This window comes from Lutra lutra, chromosome 15, assembly GCF_902655055.1.
Source record: "Lutra lutra chromosome 15, mLutLut1.2, whole genome shotgun sequence".
NCBI classification, from domain to species: Eukaryota; Metazoa; Chordata; class Mammalia; order Carnivora; family Mustelidae; genus Lutra; species Lutra lutra.
In genome coordinates, this window is record NC_062292.1 from 25,912,323 (window position 1) to 25,937,004 (window position 24,682).

A 24,682-nucleotide genomic window follows, 5' to 3' on the forward strand; every position below is an offset into this window, starting at 1 on the left:
CAGAGCTGAAGAGTGAGCTTTCAATTCGGAGTTACCTTAAACCATGATCCAAGGCACAGTCAGGCCACTGCTCTTCAAGCAGGGACCCCACAAGTAGCAGATCCAGGGAGACTTACCTTTCTGCTCCAGGAGGTGCAGCATGACAGGAATTTGCTGGGTTTGGAGACTCCAGGCAGGGCCATGCACCAGAGATAGAAACACCCGGTCACAGGCTGGGTGAGCTTGGAGCATGGGTGGAGACCAGAGAGACAGGAGTGATTGACTGCTTGTCTCTGGGGCCACACTGAGGAGTGGGACCCTGAGCTCTTGGCTCCTCTGGGCCAGAGATTGGGAGACCACCATTTTCATTCCCATCCTCCAAAGCTCTACAGAAAGCATTCAGGAAACAAAAGCTCCCAGAACAAATCTAACAGATTACTTAACCTAGTCCCTGGCAAGGGTGGTGCAATTCTGCCTTGGGCAAAGACATTTGAGAATCACTACAACAGGCCCCTTCCCCAGAAGATCAGCAAGAACATCCAGCCAAGACCAAGCTCACTGATCAGGAAAACAGCTGAACTCCAGAGCTAGGGGAAAGCAACACATAGAGTTCATGGCTTTTTCCAAATGATCCTTTAGTCTTGCAAAGTTAAATTTTTTTTATTTTTTTCTTATTCTATTTTTTAAACTTTTCTTCTTTCCTTTTTTAACTAGTTTATCTTAACAATACCTTTCTTTAAAATTTTTTTAAACCTTCATTTTTTATACTAATATTTTATCTTTTAATTGTATTTAACCTTATTCCCTAATCTAGCACATGGCTTGTTCTAGTCTCCAGCCTGAGCACATTCCCTCCTCCATTTTTTTTCTTTTTCCAACCAACTTATCTTATCAATTCCTTTTTTAGAATTTTTTAAAATTTTCATCCTTATGGTCATATTCCATCCCTTCATCGTGTTTACCCTTATTTTTTTGTGTGTGTATATATATATATATATGAGTTTTCCTTTCTTTTAAAATTTGGGAAGGAGTTTCTTCTAACAGACCAAAATACATACAAAATCAAGTGGGTGGTTCTGTTTTATTCACCAGTCTAATATATATTACATATATATATAATTTTTATATATATACATAATTTTTATTTTTCTATTTTTATTTCTTTTTTCCCTCTTTCTTCTCCCCCTGGTTTTGGATCTCTTCTGATTTGGTTAGCATACATTTTTCTGGGATCTTTGCCACCCATTTAGTGTTTTATTCTCTCATTCATATATTCTTTTTTTTTTAAGATTTTTATTTATTTATTTGACAGACAGAGATCACAACCATGCAGAGAGGCAGGCAGAAAGAGAAGGAGGGGAAGAAGGCTCTCTGCTGAGCAGAGAGCCTGATGTGGGGTTCAATCCCAGGACCCTGGGATCATGACCTGAGCTGAAGGCAGAAGCTTTAACCCACTGAGCCACCCAAGTGCCCCTCTCATTCATATATTCTTATCTGGATAAAATGACAAGGTGGAAAAACTCACCACAAAAAAAAAAAAAAAAGAAAGAAAGAAAGAAAAAGAGGCAGTACCAACAGTTAGGGACCTTATCAATACAGACATTGGTAATATGTCAGATCTAGCATTCAGAATGACAATTCTCAACATGCTAACTGGGCTCAAAAAAAGGCATGGAAGATATTAGAGAAACCTTTTCTGGAGAAACAAAATCCGTTCTGGAGAAATAAAAGAACTAAAATCTAACCAAGTTGAAATCAGAAAAGCTATTAATGAGGTGCCATAAAAAATGGAGGCTCTTACTGCTGGATAAATGAGGCAAAAGAGAGAATTAGTGATATAGAAGAACAAATGATGGAGAATAGAGAAGCTGAGCAAAAGAGAGACAATTAATTAATGGACCACGAAGGGAGAATTCGAGAGATAAGTGATACCATAAGACGAAACAATAGTAGAATAATTGGGATTCCAGAAGAAGAAGAAAGAGAGAGAGGGGCAGAAGGTATAGTGGAGCAAATTATAGTAGAGAATTTCCCTAATATGGCAAAGGGAACAAGCATCAAAATCCAGGAGGCAGAGAGAACCCCCCTCAAAATCAATAAAAATAGGTCCATACACCTATCATCTAATAGTAAAACTTACAAGTCTTACTGACAAAGAGAATATCCTGAGAGCAGCTTGGGACAATAAGTCTGTAACATACAATGGTAGAAATATTAGATTGGCAGCAAATTTATCCACAAAGACCTGACAGGCCAGAAAGAACTGGCATGATATATTCAGAGCACTAAATGAGAAAAATATGCAGCCAAGAATACTATATCCAGCTAGGCTATCATTGAGTATAGAAGGAGAGACAAAAAGCTTCCAGGACAAACAAAAACTAAAAGAATTTGCAAACACCAAACCATCCCTGCAGGAAATATTGAAAGGGGTCCTCTAAGCAAAGAGAGAGCCTAAAAGCAGTAGATCAGAAAGGAACAGAAAAAATAGACAGTAACAGTAACCTTATAGGCAATACATTGGCACTAAATTCATATCTTTCAATAGTTACCTTGAATGTGAATAGGCTAAATGCCCTAATCAAAAGACATAGGGAGTGCTCGCTTCGGCAGCACATATACAAAAGACATAGGGTATCAGAATGGATAAAAAGCCAAAACCCATCAATATGCTATCTATAATAAACTCTATAATAAACTTTTGACCCAAAGACACCTCCAGATTTAAAGTGAGGGGTGGAAAACAATTTACCATGCTAAGGGACATCAAAAGAAAGCTGAGGACTCAAAGACATCTCCACATTTAAAGTGAGGGGTGGAAAACAATTTACCATGCTAAGGGACATCAAAAGAAAGCTGAGGACTCAAAGACATCTCCACATTTAACGTGAGGGGTGGAAAACAATTTACCATGCTTATGAACATTAAAAGAAAGGACTATACCAATCCTTATATCAGATAAATTAGATTTTAAGCCAAAGACCATAATAAGAAATGAGAAAGGACACTATATCATACTTAAACTGTCTGTCCAACAAGAAGATCTAACAATTTTAAATATATGCCCCTAACATGGGGGCAGCCAACTATATCAACCAATTAATAACAAAATCAAGGAAACACATCAAAAATAATACAATAAAAAAATAAAAAATAAATAAAAAAAAATAATACAATAATAGTAGAGGATTTAACCCCCTCACTGAAATGGACTGATCATCCAAGCAAAAGATCAACAAGGAAATAAAGGCCTTAAATGACACACTGGAACAGATGGACATCACGGATATATTCAGAACATTCCATCCCAAAGCAACAGCATACACATTCTTCTCTAGTGCACATGGAACATTCTCCAGAATAGATCACATCCTGGGTCACAAATCAGGTATCAACAGGTACCAAAAGAATAGGATCATTCCCTGCATATTTTCAGATCACAATGCTCTAAGGCTAGAACTCAACCACAAGAGGAAAGTTGGAAAGAACTCAAATACATGTAGGCTAAAGAGCATCCTACTAAAGAATGAATGGGTCAACCAGGAAATTAAAGAAAATTTTAAAAAATTCATGGAAACAAATGAAAATGAAAACACAACTGTTCAAAATCTGTGGGCCACAGCAAAAGCAAGTAAATAAATCCAAATAAATAAAACCAAATAAATAAAATCATGAATGAAAGAGGAGAGATCACAACCAACACCAAAGAAATACAAACAATTATAAGAACATACTATAAGCAACTATACACCAGCAAATTTGAGAATCTGGAAGAAATGGATGCATTCCTACAGATGTATAAACTAGCAAAACTGAACCAGGAAGACACAGAAAACCTCAACAGACCCATAACCAGTAAAGAGATTGAAGCAGTCATTAAAAATCCCCCAATAAACAAGAGCCCAGGGGAAGATGGCTTCCCAGGGGAATTCTAACAAATATTTATTTTTTATTTATTTATTTATTTGACAGGCAGAGATCACAAGTAGGCAGAGAGGAAGGGAGAGAGAGAGAGAGAAAGAGGGAGATTAATGGTACAGGGCTCAATTCCAGGATCCTGAGATCATGACCTGAGCTGAAGGCAGAGGTTTAACCCACTGAGCCACCCATGCACCCCTCTACCAAACATTTAAAGAAGAATTAATACCTATTCTCCTGAAACTGTTCTAAAAAATAGAAATAGAAGGAAAACTTCTAAACTCAGTTTATGAGGCCAGCATGACCTTGACCCAAAACCAGAAAAAGACCCTGCCAAAAAGGAGAATTACAGACCAATATCCTTGATGTACACAGATGTGAAAATTCTCACCAAAATACTAGCCAATAGGAGCCAACAGTACATTAAAAGGATTATTCACTACAACCAAGTGGGATTTATTCCTGGGCTGTAAGGTTGGTTCAACATCCGCAAATCAATCAATGTGATACAACACACTAATAAAAGAAAGAACAAGAACCATATGATACTCTCAATAGATGCTGAAAAAGCATTTAACAAAGTACAGCATCCTTTCTTGATCAAAACTCTTCAAAGTATAGGCATAGAGGGTATGTACCTCAATATCATCAAAGCCATCTATGAAAAACCCACAGTGAACATCATTCTCAAGAGGGAAAAACTGAGAGCTTTTCCCCTAGGGTCAGGAACATGGCAGGGATGTCCACTATCACCACTGGTAATCAACATAGTACTAGAATTCCTAGCCTCAGCAATAAGACAACAAGAAGAAATAAAAGGCATCCAAATCCCAAAGAAGAAGTCAAACTCACACTCTTTGAAGATGATGTGATACTTTATGTGGAAAACCCAAAAGACTCCACTCCAAAACTGCTAGGACTCATAGAGGAATTCAGTAAAGTGTCAGGATATAAAATCAATGCACAGAAATCAGTTGCATTTCCATACACCAACAGCAAGACAGAAGAAACAGAAATTAAGAAGTCGATCCCATTTATAATTGCACCCAAAACCGTGAGAAACCTAGGAATAAACCTAGCCAAAGAGGCAAAGAATCTGTACTCAGGAAACTATAAAGTACTCATGAAAGAAATTGAGGAAGACACAAAGAAATGGAAAAACATTCCATGCTCATGGATAGGAAGAACAAATAGTGTGAAAATGTCTATGATACCTAAAGCAATCTACACATTTAATGCAATCCCATTCAAAATACCATTAATTTTTTTTTCAAATAAATGGGACAAATAATCCTTAAATTTATATGGAACCAGAAAGACCCTGAATAGCCAGATGAATGTTGAAAAAGAAAGCCAAAGTTGGTGGCATCACAATTCCAGACTTCAAGCTCTATTACAAAGCTGTAATCATCAAAACAGTATGGTACTGGCACAAAAACAGATCAATGGAACAGAACAGAGAGCCCAGAAATGGACCCTAAACTCTATGGTCAACTAATCTTCAACAAAGCAGGAAAGAATGTCCAATGGATAAAAGAGCCTCTTCAACAAATGGTGTCGGCAAAATTGGACAGCCATATGCAGAAGAATGAAACTGGACCATTTCCTTACACCACACACAAAAATACACTCAAAATGGATGAAAGACCTCAAGGTGAGACAGGAATCCATCAAAATCCTTGAGGACAACACAGGCAGCAACCTCTTCGACCTCAGCTGCAGCAACTTCTTCCTATAAACATCACCAAAGGCAAGGGAAGCAAGGGTAAAAATGAACCACTGGGACTTCATCAAGATCAAAACTTTTGCACAGTGAAGGAAACAGTCAACAAAACCAAGAGACAACCAACAGAATGGGAGAAGATATTTGCAAATGACATATCAGATAAAGGGCTAGTATCTAAAATCTACAAAGAACTTATCAAACTCAACCCCCAAAGAACAAATAACCCAATCAAGAAATGGGCAGAAGACATGAACATCAGACATTTCTGCAAAGAAGACATCCAGATGGCCAACAGACACATGAAAAAGTGCTCAACATCTCATGGGATCAGGGAAATATAAATCAAAACCACAGTTAGATACCACCTCACACCAGTCAGAATAGCTAAAATTCACAAGTCTGGAAACGACAGATGTTGGCGAGGATATGGAGAAAGGGGAACCCTCCTACACTGTTGGTGGGAATGCAAGCTGATGCAGCCACTCTGGAAAACAGTATGGAAGTTTCTTAGAAAGTTGAAAATCAAGCTACCCTTGACCCAGCAATTGCACTACTGGGTATTTACTCTAAAGATACAAATGTAGGGATCTGAAGGGGCACATGCACCCAAATGTTTATGCAGAAATGTCCACAGTAGCCAAACTACAGAAAGAACCAAGATGTCCATCAGCAGATGAAAGGATAAAAAAGATGTGGGATATATATATATATATATATATATATATATATATATATATATGAATACTATGCAGCCATCAAAAGAAATGAAATCATGGGGCGCCTGGGTGGCTCAGTGGGTTAAAACCTCTGCCTTTGGCTCAGGTCATGATCCCAGGGTCCTGGGATAGAGCCCCACATCGGGCTCTCTGCTCCGAGGGGAGCCTGTTTTCTCCTCTCTCTCTACCTGCCTTTCTGCCTGCTTGTGATCTCTGTCTTTCAAATAAATAAATAAAATCTTTAAAAAAATGAAATCTTGCCATTTGCAATGATGTGGATGGAACTAGACGGTATTATGCTGAGTAAAATAAGTCAATCAGAGAAAGACAATTGTCATATGATCTCCCTGATATGAGGAATTTGAGGGGAAGAGTGAGGGGTTTGGAGGGTAGGGAAGGAAAAAAAATGAAACAAGATGGGATCAGGAGGGAAACAAACATAAGAGAGTCTTAATCTTACAAAACAAACTGGAGGTTGCTGGGTGAGGGGAGGTGTGGAAAGGGTGGCTGGGTAATGGACACTGGGGAAGGTATGTGATATGGTGAGTGCTGTGAACTGTGTAAGCCTGATGATTCACAAACCTGTACCCTGGGGCAAATAATAAAAATAATTAATTAAAAAAACCCTCAAGTGAAACGGAGAGAGGTAATTATCATATGGTTTCACTTATTTGTGGAGCATAAGGAATAACAGGGAGGACATGGAGAGATGGAGAGGAGAAGGGAGTTGGGGGAGATTGAAGGGGGAGACGAACCATGAAAGACTGTGGACTCTGAAAAACAATCTGAGGGTTTTGGAGGGGTGGGAGGTGGGAGATTGGGTGAGCCTGGTGGTTGGTCTTATGAAGGACACATATTGCATCGAGCACTGGGTGTGGTGCATAAACAATGCATTCTGGAACACTGAAAAGAAATTTAAAAAATAAATAAAAATTTTTAAAAAACCTCATGCTAATCATATGAATTTAAAGTAGTTTCATGTTAGTAGTGCCCCCATGCATTGGTAGAAGAAAAAAGAGTATCTTCAATCCAGGCCTGAAAGAAATATGACAAAGTTTTAAGGAACATGGGTTCACAATAAAAAATCATAAACACAAAGGAAATAAGGCTCCATGAACAAGACCCAGCAGAAATTACAGAATCAGACTAGCAGATATAAACTATAAAAGAAGTATGCTTAATATGTTTTTAATTAAATATTTTATATTAAGATAATTGCATGTTCATGTGAACTTGTAAGAAATATTACAGTGTAATACTAAATATCTGTCACCCAGTTTCTGCGAATGATAATATCTTATAAAACAATATACCATATACAACCAGGATATTCACTTTATGAACCCACCAATCTTACTCAGATTTTCCCAGTTTTACTCATATTAATTTATGTTTATATTTAGTTCTATGCAATTTTATCACATGTATAAATTCATGTATCCATCACTTTAATGTTTTTTTTTTTAAATAAAAGAGAATATCCATAGTATGAATAAGTAACAGAAACTGATTTTTTAAATGACTAAGCAGATACTAAGAAGAACTAAAGAGAACTTAGGAAGATGAAAAGTATACTAATAAAAATTAAAAATTTATTGGCGGGTTTTAACAGCAAGTTAGCCAAACCTGAAGAAAGGGCCAATGGGTCAATAAATCCAAGAATAGTTGCTCAAAATGCAACACAGAGAAGCAAAGATTAAAAATTTGAAAAGATGTGAAAATAGAACTACCCTATGACCCAGCAATTGCACTGCTGGGTATTTACCCTAAAGATACAAACGTAGTGATCCGAAGGGGCACGTGCACCCGAATGTTTATAGCAGCAATGTCTACAATAGCCAAACTATGGAAAGAACCTAGATGTCCATCAACAGATGAATGGATAAAGAGGATGTGGTATATATACACAATGGAATACTATGCAGCCATCAAAAGAAATGAAATCTTGCCATTTGCGACGACGTGGATGGAACTAGAGGGTATCATGCTTAGCGAAATAAGTCAATCGGAGAAAGACAACTATCATACGATCTCCCTGATATGAGGGAGAGGAGATGCAACATGGGGGGTTAAGGGAGTAGGAGAAGAGTAAATGAAACAAGATGGGATTGGGAGGAAGACAAACCATAAGTGACTCTTAATGTCACAAAACAATCTGAGGGTTGATGGGGGCAGGGGGGTTGGGAGAGGGGGGGTGGGGTTATGGACACTGGGGAGGGTATGTGCTGTGGTGAGTGCTGTGAAGTGTGTAAACCTGGCGATTCACAGACCTGTACCCCTGGGGATAAAAATATATTATATGTTTATAAAAAATAAAATAAAAAAAAATTGAAAAGATGTTAAAAGACATGGAGTACAGAGTGAAAAGAAATAATATATATTTAATAGGAAATGCAGAAGGAGGTAATAGAGAAATTATTAAATGGATGTATTTGAAGAAATATGACTAATAATTTCCCATAATTGATGGCATGAGTGCTTAGATTCAGAAATGACAGTAAATCTCAAATTCAATAGTAAAGAAAAATCTACATCAAATAAATCACAGTGAAATATATGACAATACTGAACACTGAAGGCAAAGATCTCAGAAACATCCTAAGAGAAAAGGCAGAATAAATACAAATGAATAGCAATGGATAGCTAACTTTTCAACAGCAGTAATGGAAACCAGGAGACTCATATAATATCTTGATTAAAAAAATAGCCAATCTAAAATTATATACTTAGCAAAGTTATCTTTTAAAGAAGTTTGATAAAATAAAGATATTTTCACAGAAATGAAAATTAACAAAGATATGACTACCAAACATTTAATAAAGGAAATCCCAAAAACTGTTGGATGAGGCAACTGATCTCAGAAGGAAGATCTAAAATTCAAGAGAGATGGTAGCTATTTAAAAAAAAAAAATATATATATATATATATATATATATATATATATATATATTAGATACATATATATATATATAAACATATTTATCTAGCTATTGATCAGTTAATCAATGGATTAATCAATATCTCTATACACAATGCAAGGCTCCCATTAGCTACTATTCAAATCCCTTAGCCCATCTAAGGGCTTCTCAATATAAATTCCAATTGTCTCTCTTTCCTACTCTTCCCCAGGAAATTTCTCCTCCTTTCAAGATGTTCATTTTTTTTCTTTTAGATTTATTTATTTATTATTTGAGAGAAAGAACTGGGTGAAGAGAAAGGAGAGAGAATCTCAAGCAGACTCCCAACTGAGCACAGAGCAGGACACAGGGCTTGATCCCACGACCCTGAGATCAAGACCTGAGCCAAAATCAAGAGTCAGATATCTAACTGACTAAGCCACTGAGGCAACCCTCAAGATGTTCTTTTTACAGTGGCCAAAATATCTTTGCATATGACTATCTGTATATTGGTTCATATGTTTTTACCTTACAAACTCTTTCTCCTGCATTTCAGTAGTCATCGTTTAAGGGATCCACTTCTTACATAATGTTTTTCCTAAGAATAAGCCCACGGTGGTTTCTGTTTCCTTTCCCTCATCTTTTCAAGTGTGCATTCTCTGAGATGACCATGGTAAAATTAAAATAACCAAATACGGGCACCTGGGTGACTCAGTGGGTTAAAGCCTCTGCCTTCATGATCCCAGGGTCCTGGAATTGAGCCCCGCATCAGGCTCTCTGCTCAGCAGGGAGCCTGCTTCCCCCCACCCCACGCCTGCCTCTCTACCTACTTATGATCTCTGTCAAATAAATAAACAAAATCTTTAAAAAATAAAATAAAATAACCAAATATTTATTGTACACTCACTACGAACAATGTACATTGCTAAGTATGTAAGACTTCTTCCTGACACACAATATAGAATGGTGGTTTGTAACACCAGCTCTGAAGTCAGACTTTAATCCCTGTTCTGCCCTTACATGATGATAATGAGTTAATCATCTAAAGTTCAGTTTTCTTTACAAGAAAAGGAGATAATAAAAATATCTAATTCTTCTACCTATTGTGAGCATTGAATAAGATAATTCATACAAAAAAGGTTCATTTGTAAGATAAATAGATGATACATAGATAGACAGGCAGACTGTGTAGTAAGATATAGATATGTTACTATGAACTAGGTAGTTAACCAGGATTATCCTGACATATTAGAGTTTTGATTTCTAAATCATAGAATCTTAGAAATAAAACTGGCATTAAAATTCCATGGGAATTACATTTCTAGGAATACCTACATCTCGGGTCTAAGAAAAGGAAAAGTACCAGAAATTATGGCTGCAGGCATTTCATCTTCAAGAAATGAACATGCAAAACCAGCTCACTCTACCCAGACAGTTGGCACCAGCTGGGAGAGGACTGCTGCCTCGAAACCCTGAGGAACATTGTCTGCTGTCCTGCTCTTTTGCCCACAATTGCTTGAACTGAAGGCTGGACAGAAACCTATGACTTCTGGTGTCACATGCAAGGACAAGTTGTGCCCACTCACACTGACCGTTTCCAGAATTTGAACCACAATACTGCAAAAGACTGAGACCATTAGCAATGGGATATGAATCTGAAGAGTTAATGAGATAAAGCAGAAGCCACAGCAAGCTGAGTCTGGTTTTAAACTAACACAATAAGGGTACAGGAACTCTTATTAATCTAGCAAACTGGTAACAAGATATGCATGATGCAAATGCACTAAGATTTAGAGTAGCCTACAGCCTTTGCCTGACAGCCTGAACCTGCCCCAGCCCCAGCAGCCTGACTCCATTTCCAGCCCATATGTCACTGTACAGTAAATCTTTTTTTTTCTTTTCTTTTTTTTTAGTTTACATGAGTAAGCCTCTATTGTTTACAACCACAAAAGCCCAACTAGAAGTTTAGCAAGAATCTTGGCTAATCTGTGACATCAATTCAAATAGGCTTTATCTGATCAGAGGGTCTGAAGAGGGATCCCCTCCTTATGAGAGGGGAATACATTCCAAGACCCCCAGTGGATGCCTGAAACTGGGGATAGAACCAAGCCCTAGGCATCCTATGTTTTGTCCTATATATACATATCTCCAGTAAAGCTTAATCTCTAAATTAGGCACTGTAAGATATCATCAACTAACAATTAAATAGAACAATATAACAACACATGTAAAAGTTACATGAATGTGGTCTCACTCAAAATATCTTACTGTACTATACTCACCCTTCTGGTGATGACGTGAGATGATAAAATGCCTACATGATGAGACAAAGGGATGTGAACAACATGGGCATTGTGACGTAACATTTGGTTATTACTGACCTTCTGATGATATGTCAGAAGGAGGGTCATCTGCTTCTAGACCACAGGTGGCTGCAGATGACCGAAACCACAGAAAACAATGCTGTAAATAGAGGGCAACTGCTGTATCCCTTCTGAATGGCCTATTCTTTCCTTCAGTCACTGTCTCCCTGCTAATCAAGATTCATCTTACTTCCTGGCTATTGTAGTTAACTGCTTCTCCCATCGTCAAGACTTACTCCATGTTTCATACTCTCAGAACCATCTGGGAGCACTGCTACTCAAGTAATGAGATAATGAATAAAATGGCTTACAGCCTTTTTCCTCCTCAGCTAGCATTTTCACACTTTCACGGGTATCTTTAGTTATTTTTACTTACTTCTGAATATGGCAGTTCTACCACAGTAATGAGACCAGTAGGAGGGATTACTCAAGTGTGTATTCTGAATTCCCTTCTTTTTTTTAATACAGAGTAGCATACTGTACCATACCCAAACTCTTGCCCAACACTGCCATTTCCCCCATGCCATTGACTTTTCATTTATATACAGGCTAATTCATTTTAAAAATATGAACTGAGTACTTTCTGTGTTACAAGAACTATGAACAAAGAGCCTAAAGTCTTGTGCAAGAGACAGACAACAATGGGTAATGACAATATATTATAATGAATATGTACTTAGGCAGGAGTTGGCAAACTTTTCCCGTAAAGGGCCAAATACTAAATATTTTTGATTTGTGGGCCACATAGTCTGTTGTAACTACACAATTCAGCCACATGAAAGCAGCCATAAAAAACAGTAAATAAGTAGATAGGGCTGCATTCTAACAAAATTTCTCTCACAAAAACAGATGATAGGCTAATTTGGCCCACAGGTCATAGTTTGCCAACCATCATTCTGCGGTGAGAACATTCTTTTATTCAACAATTATTTATTGAACACTTCTTAATCTAGTCCTTTTGCTATTCTATGTGCTAGGGTAAAACAGTAACCCAAACATATAAAACCCGTTCCCTGATGGAACTTAGAGAAGTGGAGAAGATGGATGTTAATCAAATATATATATGATAAATTCTAAAAAGAGAAATAAGACAGGAAAGAAACTATGAAGAGTCAGAGGAGTGTGCGAAATTTTGGATGAGGTCACCATGGACGGCTCTGTAGAAGGTGGCTTTGGAAAAAGCCTGGAAGGAAATGGGAAAACTAGCCATGGAGAAATAAATCTACAGGAAGTACCTTCTAGCAGAGTGAAAAGCCACTGAACAGCTCATGTGGTAGGAGTCTGTCTGTCAAGTCCAGGGACAATGAGAAGGCCTGTGTGGCTGGAATAGAGTAAACAAAGGGAGCAGGGTAGGAGGTGAGGCCAGAAGTAACTGTGCCAGATCAGCTAGGGTACTGTCGGTTACAGTAGTAATACTGGCTTTGACTCGGAATGAGCTGGGAAGCTGCTGGAGAATTCTAGGCAAAGGAATGATTGGATCTGAGTTATACTAATAGGATTACTCTGGCAGCTATGTTCAAAACAGACTGGGAATGGGGAGGCATGAGCAAAAGGGGTGAGACCAATTAGGAGACTATTGCAATAATACAAGTGAGAGAGGAGGGGGCCAGAACAGGGTGGTGGCAGGAGGGGGAACGAGAAGGGATACAAATGAGACAGCTAATTGTTATTTGAGGACAAGGAATGGTCCCAAGAAGGAGGAAGTGACATTCTTAGACTTGAGGGGTCAGTAGGACCTATCCAAGTATCAAGCTAGGGGAGTCAGACCCACGGCTGCAGAGGTCTTGGTGAGACATGGGAGATGTGGCTGGTGTCCAGGGAATTGATGAAACAGCAGCATCCCCCAGGGGATGGCACTCCAATGAAACACATCCTCCGAGAAACTCCCAGTGCCCACACTGACCATATGCTCCACCCTCTCCCCAACCTACTTCCACGGGTTAGGGGGAACACCCACCAAGAAGATTTAACTTTCCTCCGGTTGCTTAAGTAACATCCAAACAGGGTTCCCAGAGGAAACGAAAAAGAAAACATTTGTAAGTGTGCAGTGTTCTTTGAGATTCCAAGGTTTAAATTCTAGGAAGGGATCCCTCAGTGAAATTATCTGAGACAGACTGGCATCTGACCAGGATGCCAGGGCCAGCACCCCAACTCCTAGGAAAACACCAGAATATCTTAAACAACTGACTGTAGTTGGAGATAAGGGTCTCTCCTAAAAATTTTCTAAGAGGAAATATTTTCAACCCAGACATCCCACATGGCTCTCTCACAAGTCTGTCTATTTGGCTAGGAAATCAGCACAAAAAGGAGAAAAACAACCTCTCCCCTACTTACCTGGAGAGAAAAATTCATTGAGACAGGTGGACAGAAAAATTGTGGACTTTACCCTGAAATAGGATACCTACTGGGACTAGGGAGAAATGGGCCTATAGGAAAACAAACGAGACATTTCTATTTGTAGGTAAGCTTTTTAAGTTTACCAGAAGTATTTTATTTCTTTCCTCTTATTGCCTTTGTTGTGTGAAATGGGTAAGGGAAGGTGAGACTCATCTCTTGAGAGTTTACCCTGCTTGTACATTTTGAAGGGGAGAGATTGAGAGGTTTCTTTGTTTCATGTTAAAGTTTCTCCCCCATTTCTTTTCTCTCTGCCCTCTTTTACCCCTTATGCTTATTTTTCTTGGGCTTTTTTTTTTTTTTCCTTTTGGCTACAGGGAACTTGACTTAAACCATTCGTAGTTTCCACCAGAAGTCTTGTGAATCCCAACTTCAAAAGAAACCTATAATGAAGCCTGGCTGATGTTTAACAGACCTGCCACTGCACGGGCCCAGCCCAACCGTTCCTTTGGCTCAACAGCCACAGAGGGTGGGTGAGCAAAGTGCAGCTAATCCTAAGCCTCCCAGTCTGGGTAGTGCCGATTTCTCTACCAGTTCTCCCTGACAGCACGTGCATCAGCCCTCCAGCCCCTGGATACAAATCCTGCGCTGTGCAAGTACAGACACCACTCTCAGATATGCCCCTGCAGGGCACCTCCCAGCTCACTCTCTGGAGGATCCTTCTAGAGCCAAGTGGGCCATGTCCTAGCACTGCCATGTCAAGCAGTCCTTCTGCTCTCAAACTCCCCAGTACAAAACTCAGGGAATTTGGCAGAAAAGAGAAAGTGAGTCACCAACACCCAGAGACCTTAGCCTACCAGAGGCTTCAAAAAACAAATGTGCAAGCATCCCATTATCTGCTTCACAGCATGATCTGACACGAGACGATAGATTACTTCCTTAACCTATGCTCAGCTATTTGTTTTTATTTGGTGATTTTTCTCCTGATGATAATAATACTATGAGATCTGACATACAGAATCCAAAATGGAGAAGCAAGCACACTGTTCCTAATTTAATTGGACACTAAGCTCAACACTGATGTGAAAAGGAGCGAAAAAACAAAGGATAAGAAGTAGGTTCGGAAGCAAGAGCCCTTCTTCACCTCTGAGACATAATTTTAGAGAGAAAAATAACAGAAACAAGTCATGGCCCAAAAAAGCTGAAATATGCAAAGGTCAGGGAAGCTGAATGTCCCTTAAGGCATGGAGATTCCCTTGGCTTGGCTTCCTAGGATACGCCATAGGGAGTGGTCAACATTTGTGATTTTATTAAGCAGACTCTCAACCTTCTTCCTGCCTTCAGCTCTTGTAGATGCTCTCCCAGGGTGGCTACTATGTACAAAGAGACATCTGGCCATGTAGCCTTCCCTACCCATAAGCCAAGTTCCTCTAATTTGATAATTCTATTCAACTGGCTGGGTAATGTATCTATAATTCATATCTCCTTCTGACCAGCCCAAGTCTGATAAATATTCTTCCTTTGATAAGCCCATCTGGGTTACAGATGTTTGATATTGGAATCCTCAGGCTCTCTGCTCCTCTCAGAGCCTTTAGGGGAGGGAATTTGGGCTAGATTTCTTGCTGAGGGTGGGGAAATATTGAGTGGGGTTTGAAAAATGAGGAGGATTTTTCATATGATGATCATTGCACTTGCATGTTAGTAATCTATCTGTAGGTGTGTCCTCCATTTCCCAACCATCCCCCACTAACCTATAAGGTCCTGAGAAGACTCTGTTTGTGGCACTCTGTTTGCTCAAAAACTGTCTAGCATGGCATTTGTTAAAGTTGGATTCCTTCAGAGTCACAGTATAATGGAATTATGAGCTTGAGCTCTGTGATCTAACTGTAATAACAGAACACTATATATGAATAGTAAAGACAACTACTAGCTCAACCAAGTCACACACTCTTATAGATATCCAGAGATCTATGTCTCTATGAATCCATAGTCCTTCCAAACAACCCAAGCCATAGCCCAGAAAAGCAGTCTGCTTCCATATTCTGCTTTCAGTGCATTGGCCTGGATTTAATTTTGATAAAATAAATCCAGGGAATTCTGACAAAATTACTAAAACCCTCTACTAAGTTGTTAGCACCTGCTCTTTATATATTCTTTATATTTGTCCCTCTGCTTAGCTCACTGTGTCCAGCACATCAATAATCGTTTTTCAAAATATGGTTCTTGCCAATAAGAGTTGTGAAAAACATTCAATATTTTTAATAAAAAATAGCATAAGGAGGGCGCCTGGGTGGCTCAGTTGGTTGAGCGACTGCCTTAGGCTCAGGTCATGATCCCGGACTTCCAGGATCGAGTCCCACATCAGGCTCCCAGCTCCTTGGGGAGTCTGCTTCTCCCTCTGACCTTCTCCTCTCTCATGCTCTCTCAAATAAATAAATAAAATTTTTAAAAAAATAGCATAAGGAATACAAGGCAGAGGATAGAAGGGAAAAAGTCTATATATGAAATAAATATAAGGGAGTTGGAAAACAGAAAAGTTCTCCTCTCCACTATGCAGATTTCTTCCTCCAAAAGAAGATATTCAGAGTTAATTATCCTTTTTTAGATCATGATAAGTAGAGATCCAAAAGCATGTTTCCTATTGTGAACAAGTGCTAGATATTTCAGGAAATCCACCCGCATGAAAGACAGATAGAAAGGGCAGGGACAGGGGGAAGGAAAAATAAAAGTCGACTGCAGATGAGTCAGATATCATGCACAGGGTGGGGGAAATCAGAATATATCTTATTTTTAGCCTCAAAGAATTTTATATCCTTAAAATAAAAATAGATTAATATAGAAAGTCCAAAGAAAGAAGGTCGTAAAAATATGATTGTTAAAATTAAAAATTCAGTAGAAGAGTTGGAAGATAAACTCAAGGAAATAAAAGAAAGGAAGGAAGGAAGGAAGGAAGGAAGGAAGGAAGGAAGGAAGGAGAGATAAAACATATGAAAGAGGGCACCTGGGTGGCTCAGTGGGTTAAAGCCTCTGCCTTTGGCTCAGGTCATGATTCCAGGGTCCTGGGATTGAGTCCTGCATCGGGCTCTCCACTCAGCAGGGAGCCTGCTTCCTCCAATCTCTCTCTCTCTCTCTCTCTGCCTGCCTCTCTGCCTACTTGTGATCTCTGTCAAATAAATAAGTAAAATCTTTTTTAAAAAATATGAGAGAAAAAAGAGAATAAGTTCAGGAGGTCCATCCTCAGGAGCTTGCTGGAGGGGAGGGAGGTGGGAGGGATGGGGTAGCTGGGTGATGGAGATTGGGGAGGTTATGTGCTATGGAGAGTGCTGTGAATTGTGTAAGACTGATGAACCACATACCTGTACCCCTGAAACAAATAATACATTATATGTTAATTTAAAAAAAGAAGTATCAAAGTAATAATTCAAGGCAGTTTGCCAAAGTTAAGGGCATGAGTATCTAAATCAAAAGGACAATTGAGTGCTCAACAAAGGAAAAATAAAAGGCCAACCCTAAAAAAAATTATCATAAAATCCCTAAAGTAACAAGGATAAGATTCTAAACAATTTTTACAAGGAAATAAAACTTTCACCTCTAAAAAGACACACAATTATCAAAAGAGGAGCTACAGCCAACTAATGAATTTTTTCAAAAAGTCTGAGAGAAAATGTTTTCCAACCCAGAATTTTACACCATGGCAAACTATCAATTTTGTGTAAAGGCAAAACAAAAACATTTTGAGAAATGTTTTTCAGAAAAAGTTACCTAAAACATTCTTTCTTAGAAAGTTACTCAAGGATATCTTCTGGTAAAATAAGGTTATAAATTAAATGTCTAGTAGGTTAAGGTAATAAAAAGAGAGATAATCATGCAGTTCAGGACACAGTGGCTCCAACCAAAAAGCAGAATTTCTGGGATGACAACTGTGCAGTAGACTAGATACTGGTCAAAATGGGAAGAGAAGGGTCATCTGGGTGGCTCAATCAGTTAAGTGTCAACTCTTGATTTTGACTTAGGTCATGATTTCAGGGTCCTGAGCTCAAGCCCCACACTGGGCTCCTGCTAAGCATGGAGCCTGCTTAAGAGTCTCTCTCTCCCTCTCCCCCTGCCTCTTAACCCACCCCAAACACGCACATGCACTCTCTCTTGCTCTCTATCAAATACAAAGAAAAAAGATTAGAAGAGGAAGAAAAAATAGAATGAACTAGAAGGAAGAGCTCCAGAGAATGAAAAAAAAAGACACAATCTATAGATGAACTGATAAGATAAAAACAATTGAGGATATCAAAAATGATAGAAGGAAGAAAGGAAGAAAGAAGGGAAGGAGGGAGGGAAGAAACAGAGACTCAAGGGGTAGGGTGGGGGGAGGAGGGGAAGCTGTGCCAGGAAGGAAATATAATAGTAGAATCATAGTTTGTTCTGAAGGAAAAAAAAAATCAAAGCTATGATGTTGTAAATATATATAAATGATTTAACTAAAGACGGTCATATAACTATATTGAAAAGATGGAGGAGAGAAGAAGGAAACATTATAAAAGTCAAAGTCTCCTCTTCATCATAAGAGCAACCCACTGCATAATGTTTAAAATCAATGGATCGAGTAATATAAATACAATATTTGAAGACATGGAGGTAATTGCCAAAAGAGACAGGTAAAATAATCAAATATGGGAGCAAGGCTAGCGGGTGGAGAAGGATGGGAAAAGTTAGGCCGGGGACTGCCATTCTTCCTCATGTCTTTTGGCACAGCTTGATATGTGTAACCATGAGCATTTATTACTATGATTTAAATATTTTTAACTATCAAAAAAGTATAAAGAATTTGTTTTTATTCCACAAAGTGAATTTTGTACGTCGGGGTAGGCAGGTTGGAAACATGTCTGGGTCTAGGGCTAGAAAGGGATAAGTTGCCATGGCAACTCTGTGTCAGTAAAGGGAATAAGTTATAAACACCTAGTTAAGGGTGGTATTTGGAGATATTTGGGTATTTGGAGACATACAGAACCACTCTAAGAAGAATTATGCCTGGGCACCTGGAACAACTGCTCTCTCAGTCATGGCAGTAGGCTGTTGTAATCAGCAAGGAGAAAAATAAGAAGAAGCCAGATTTCCCTGTCTCCCCAGAGAGCTGGCAACCCCCGTTGTTAGTGAGGTTGGGCTTCTGCTTAAGGTTATCAAAATCTAAAACCCAAACCCAAACAGAATCTTTCTTATGTGAATATTTCTGGGAATGCTATCACTTCCACCTATTATTATTATATAAACAAATGGCTTTCCATCTGCCAGGTCTAATAATGACGATAATGTTAGTTTAGGACAATTTTTTTTACACATCAGTCACCAAGCATTTTTCTATCCCTTATGTCATCTGATTCACAGGATAACCCAAGGATACAAGTAATGCAATTTATTACTGCAATCACACTCTTTTTAGACAAGACATCTGAATTTCAGAAAGTGAATTGCACAGTTTATAGTTAAGTAGCAAGGGCTCTCAAATTCAACTGTGTCCTGATTCCAAATTTTACACTTAGTCTTTGACATCACATGCCTGAACTACAAGCCGATCTATTAATTAGCGTTAACTGACTGCCCACACACAGGGATACCACGAATTACTATACAAATTGTGGCCAACAAATATAAAGGCAGCCATCCAGGTATTGGGTGGGAGCTGAGATCCAGTCTTCCCCCCTCCTGCCAACACTACACCTTAGCTCAGATGTGAGCCTTTTTATAATCTGTACAAAGGTACCAGTTATGTCATGAGGAAGCCTTGCCTGCATACACATATTAACAAGTTTACCACCCACCTCTCTTCTTTCTTACCTTCCTCCAACACTCCACAACCCCTGCATTGACAGTAGTGGAAATCCTCTTACTGGTTTCTGTCTCACAATAGAAGACACATCAGATTCATTAATTCGTTACAATAAACATGAGACAAATGACTATATGTTGGGGCTATTCCTGGCACTAAGTATGTAGTGCTTAACAAGGGCCCTGATCTCATGGAATGACATTTCTGCCAGGAGAAAGACAAACTAAAGTACAAGAAAACATTAGAAAGGATGAGTGTTACACAAAGTATCAAAATTAGCTGACATAATAGTGATTGAGTAGCTTAATTCGGGGAAATCAGGAAAGGCCTTTTCACGAGGTGACATTTCAGTTGATATTGAAATGACAAGAGAAAACCCACCAAAAGAAGATCAAGGGAAAGAGTTTTCCAAGAAAATGAAACTGCAATTGCAAAGCCCCATTGGCAAGATCAAGCCTGATCTCCTCATCTGAACAGGAGAGAGGCAGGGTGACTGTGCAGCGAGGGTGTGAGAGTGGAAGAAGTGGGGAGGTAGGCAGGGGTCTGCTTACAGCACACTGCAAGCCAGGTGGGGGACGTGGATTTGATTCTAAGGACAGTGGGGAGGATGAAAGTAAGAAGGGGAGTAACAGGGATTTTTTATTTACCTTTTACAAAGGATCTTCCTGGATGATTTGTGGGGAATGGAATCTAATGGGGCAAAGAGGAAGACTGTGGTCACCTTAAGGAGACAGGGGATTAGCTGTAGAATGCCTTATGTTCCTGAAGTTGCTGAACTGCCCAAAATTCACCAGAGACCAAGCGCACATGAGGCCTCCTCACGGATTTGTGTAACTTTGCTGGGAAACTCTGACTATAGGAAGGACAATTGGTGCTGACTGGCTTCTGCCAGTGTTTACCTCATTTGCTCTCTGCAGAGTCACTGGCTTCCTCTGGTGGACTAAGCTGTGTGGCTCTCCTGTGCCTCAAGCCCCTGGGGCCTATGTCTTCAAGTGCACATCATACCATGTTTGCTCCACAAAAAATGAGTTCTGGGAGGTCTGTCCCTTGTCTTTGCCATCCCTGTGTCCCTAAATATTTAACACCTAGGACTTCACAAAGGCTCAATAATGTATGGTGGGAAGGATAAATGTTTTATTTGGGGGCTGTGTGAACCCTCTATGTGAACCCTCTTTTCTCTCCAGAAACCAAGAGCATCAAATGATGTGAGAAATGCATCCTGTAGGTAGGACACCCCAAGCCCCAGTCCCTTACCTCCTGGGTGAGTCGGGGTCGAAGCAGGTCTTGTGCACATCAGCCACCTCGGGGTCGCAGCAGTCCCCATCGTCAAAGTCGTTCAGCATGTTGTTGCACTCCACGTGGCAGAGCCCATCCCTGCGGTTCCAGGAGTAGCACCGGCCGTGCAGGCGGCAGTCGCCCCCGTCGTAGCCCGTGAGCGGGTGCTCACACTCAGGGTCACAGTGGTCATTGCCGATTTTGCTGGGCTCACAGTTCACGAGCACAACCCGGTGGCGCAGGGTGGAGTTGTGGACCTGGTGGACACTCAGCTGCCAAGTAATGTTGTAGCGGCTGAAGGCGTCACTCAGTGCCTTGTGCTGCCGGCGGATCTGCTCCTCGCTCACGATGGGGTTCAGGCCCTCATCATCACAGATGTTCACCACCTGGTAGCGGATTGCCTTCTCTCCCTGGAGGGGCTGGTGCCCATTGTAGTGGGAGATCAGCTCCACATTGTCACAAACCGTCCGCCCACAGAGCGGGGGCTGCAAAGGTGACAGAATCTCAGGCTGAGGCTCAAAGCCCTGCAGAACCTCACGCTGTGGGTACTCCCCATCCCTAAAGGGGGCCCACTGTTCTTCCAAGGGCTCAAAACTGGCAGTCAGGATCAGGGTGGTCAGTTCCTCCACTCCCGTTGGATGCTGAGGACTATGTTGGAGGTGGCTTTGTGGGAGGGCGGTCGACCAGAAGACCAGTGTACCCAGGTGTCCACGAAAATAGTGGCCATGCTCAGAACTATCCCCCCCCAGAAGCAAAGAACGACAAGACGCCATGAAGGGACTGTTCAGGGGACCAGACTGCTCTGGACTACTAGCCACCCGAGTGCCATCCACATACAGGGCCATACGCTGTCCATCATAAGTGGCTGCCACGTGTGTCCATGTGCCTGGTTGGTAGCGACTATGGCCAGTCACAATGGTGGCTTTCTTCACACGGTCGGTGCGAAGGGAGAAGAAGAAACGAGCGTCTCGCCTTCCCATGTCCTTCCCTGAGCGGATCCCTAGGGCCCAGCCCTTGTCATTGACAGTGTGGGAGCAGTTATCAAACACACCTGGGAAAGAAGGAAGAATCGAGGGGAGAAATACCAGATATAAAAGGGATGGAGAAAGGGAGAAGAAAACCCATATAAATAGCAAGAATGTAGGTTTTCAGTGGAGAAAAAATAAGTGATACAGATTCCCCACCAGATATACTTCTTTGGTACCCCAGATCAGCCCATTCTGGCAACATCTATGCCCAAAAGGAATCTGATTTGAGATTCCATCCAATCTAACTCATTCTGGTATTTTTTGATAATCAAAATGAAAGCTATAAAGGGGATATCTAAAGCAAGTGACAACCATCTTCTGAAGTTTGTCACAGAAGTTCCTCACGCTGAGTCTATGTCTTCCTCCCTTCCTCAGAAGCCATGGGGGCAATCACGGTTTTTAGAAAAGACAATAATCTCCTATTCCCTCAAAAGGTCCTTTTTCTTCATTTGAATATTGAAATAATGATTCTCGTTGGGGAAAACAAGGAGTTGGTCAATAGACAAGTCCCTCAGAGAAGACTGTAACAGATACCATTCTCAGCCCACCATTTCCTCTAGTGCAAGGATGCCCGTCTACAGCAAACAGCTGTTCCCCAGAGTAAGCAAAATGGTACTGCCCCATCACCCTATAAGAAAAAATAGTCAAGTCAGTTAGAAGAATAGTGGTTCTATCAATGATGCCCACCACAGTACAAAGGTGAGACTCTACCAACTCACACTGCTTTACCATCTTACTCAGTGGGCACAAGACTATTATGTCCAACTGAATAAACAAAGGGGGTCTACTTGTAGATAGCTAGACCATTAACATGTTGCCAGCAGGAAAAAGGAGTCAGATATAACACAACCACAGATAAAATAGGAATCCCAAAGGCGATTTGGATGCCTCAAATGTTCCCAGAAACCCACCTGTAGTTATGAACCCACCATCCCCTCCAACACCTCTTCTAATAGTATATAGGTAGTCGCAGGAGCAGATTTTCCTTGTAAGTTACATAGAGGCACTACATTCACACTGGAAATGCTTAGTAAACACTGCTTTAAAAAAAAAAATTTTTTTTAATTTATTTGACAGACAGAGATCACAAGTAGGCAGAGAGGCAAGTGGGACGTGGAGAGGGAAATAGGCTTCCTGCTGAGCAGAGACCCCGATGCAGGGCTCGATCCAAGGACCTTGAGATCATGACCTGAGCCGAAGGCAGAGGCTTAACCCACTGAGCCACCCATATGCCCCAGCACTGCTTTAAATAGTGAATAAATGATGGAGAATTCTGCTACTTCTGAATTACATATCTGGGCCTAACACCAAAAGTCGTTATCCCCCAGCCTGTAACATAAGAATTGTATTTATGCCCCTGAGTTCCTACATAATCCACTCAAACAGTAGTTCTCTATGGAGAATACGGACTTAAAAGCCATGAGGTTTCCTGTTGTGATTGCAGTCAAGTATTTTAAAAGTCGCTACTTTTTCATAAATGACAGAGTATTTTTTCTTCTGCCTCTAGCATAGATCAGTAAACTGTGATTAAAAAATAATAATAATAAAACAGGGGCACCTGGGTGGCTCAGTTGGTTAAGTAGCTACCTTTGGCTCAGGTCATGATCCCAGGTTCCTGGGATCGAGACCCATGTTGGGATCTCTGCTCAGTGGGGAGTCTGCTTCCCCCTCTGCCTGTCACTCCCCCAGCTTGTGCTCTCTTTCTCTCTGTCAAATAAATCAATAAAATATTAAAAAAAAACAATTTTTTAACAAAAGCAACTCTAGCAGTCAGAATTTGAAGTATTGGTGAGGACTAGGTATAATGCAATTGTGATGTTCCAGTTTTATTTGTTTAGGTGGGGGCGGGGTGCGGTGGTTGTTTTTACACTGAGGTCTGTCTGGTAAAGGAGCATAAGTACTCCCGCTTTAACAAATTCTTGTACAGAGTAGACTTTCAAAAGGGAAGACAAATCTAAAGATGAATAGTCAGTTCCCTGGTTCAGAGTTTCAATTTGGTTATCTTATTTTGGGATAAGTACATTTAGTCTTAATTATATCCATCTGCTGACCTATGAGCAAATGTGCTACAATATTTAATACCAGGACCATGAAGTTACTCAGCTCCCAAGTAGTAAATATCCGCTAGTTTTTAAAAGGAAGAATTGGGGAAACTATTTTATATTTGTTGCATATAAATATGTGTATGTACAGATCTTTCTTGGCTTACAATGGGGTTACATCTTGACTAACCTATCATAAGTTGAAAATGTATTGAATATAGCTAGCCTACTGAACAATGCAGGTTAGCTTAGCCTACCTTACATGTCTCCGAACACCTACAGTAGCGTACAGTTGTGCAAAATCACCCAAGAGACTATTTTATTATAAAGTGTTGAGTAACTCATGTAACTTACTAAATACTGTACTAAACATGAAACAAAGAATGGCTATATGGATACAGAATGGCTGGAAGGGTATTAGTTATCTTCCTTTGATCATATGACTCACTGCAGCTATGTCACTGCTGTCCAGCATCACAAGAGAGTATTGGGACTATATACTGGTCCAATATTGGACCATATAAGAAAAGATCCAAATTCAGAATTCCAAGTACAGTTTCTACTGAATGTGTATCACTTTCACACC

The 24,682-nt window shown here is 40.1% G+C and overlaps 1 protein-coding gene across 1 annotated transcript in view; it reads right to left on the reverse strand.

Moving 5' to 3' along the window:
- The window catches only part of PAPPA2 (pappalysin 2), a 302,814-nt gene that overhangs the window by 247,935 nt on the left and 30,197 nt on the right, over nucleotides 1-24,682 (reverse strand). Inside the window, exon 2 of the mRNA XM_047705709.1 lies at nucleotides 21,006-22,077. Coding sequence (XP_047561665.1) covers nucleotides 21,006-22,077 — 1,072 coding nt within the window. The remainder of the gene's footprint in view (nucleotides 1-21,005; nucleotides 22,078-24,682) is intronic.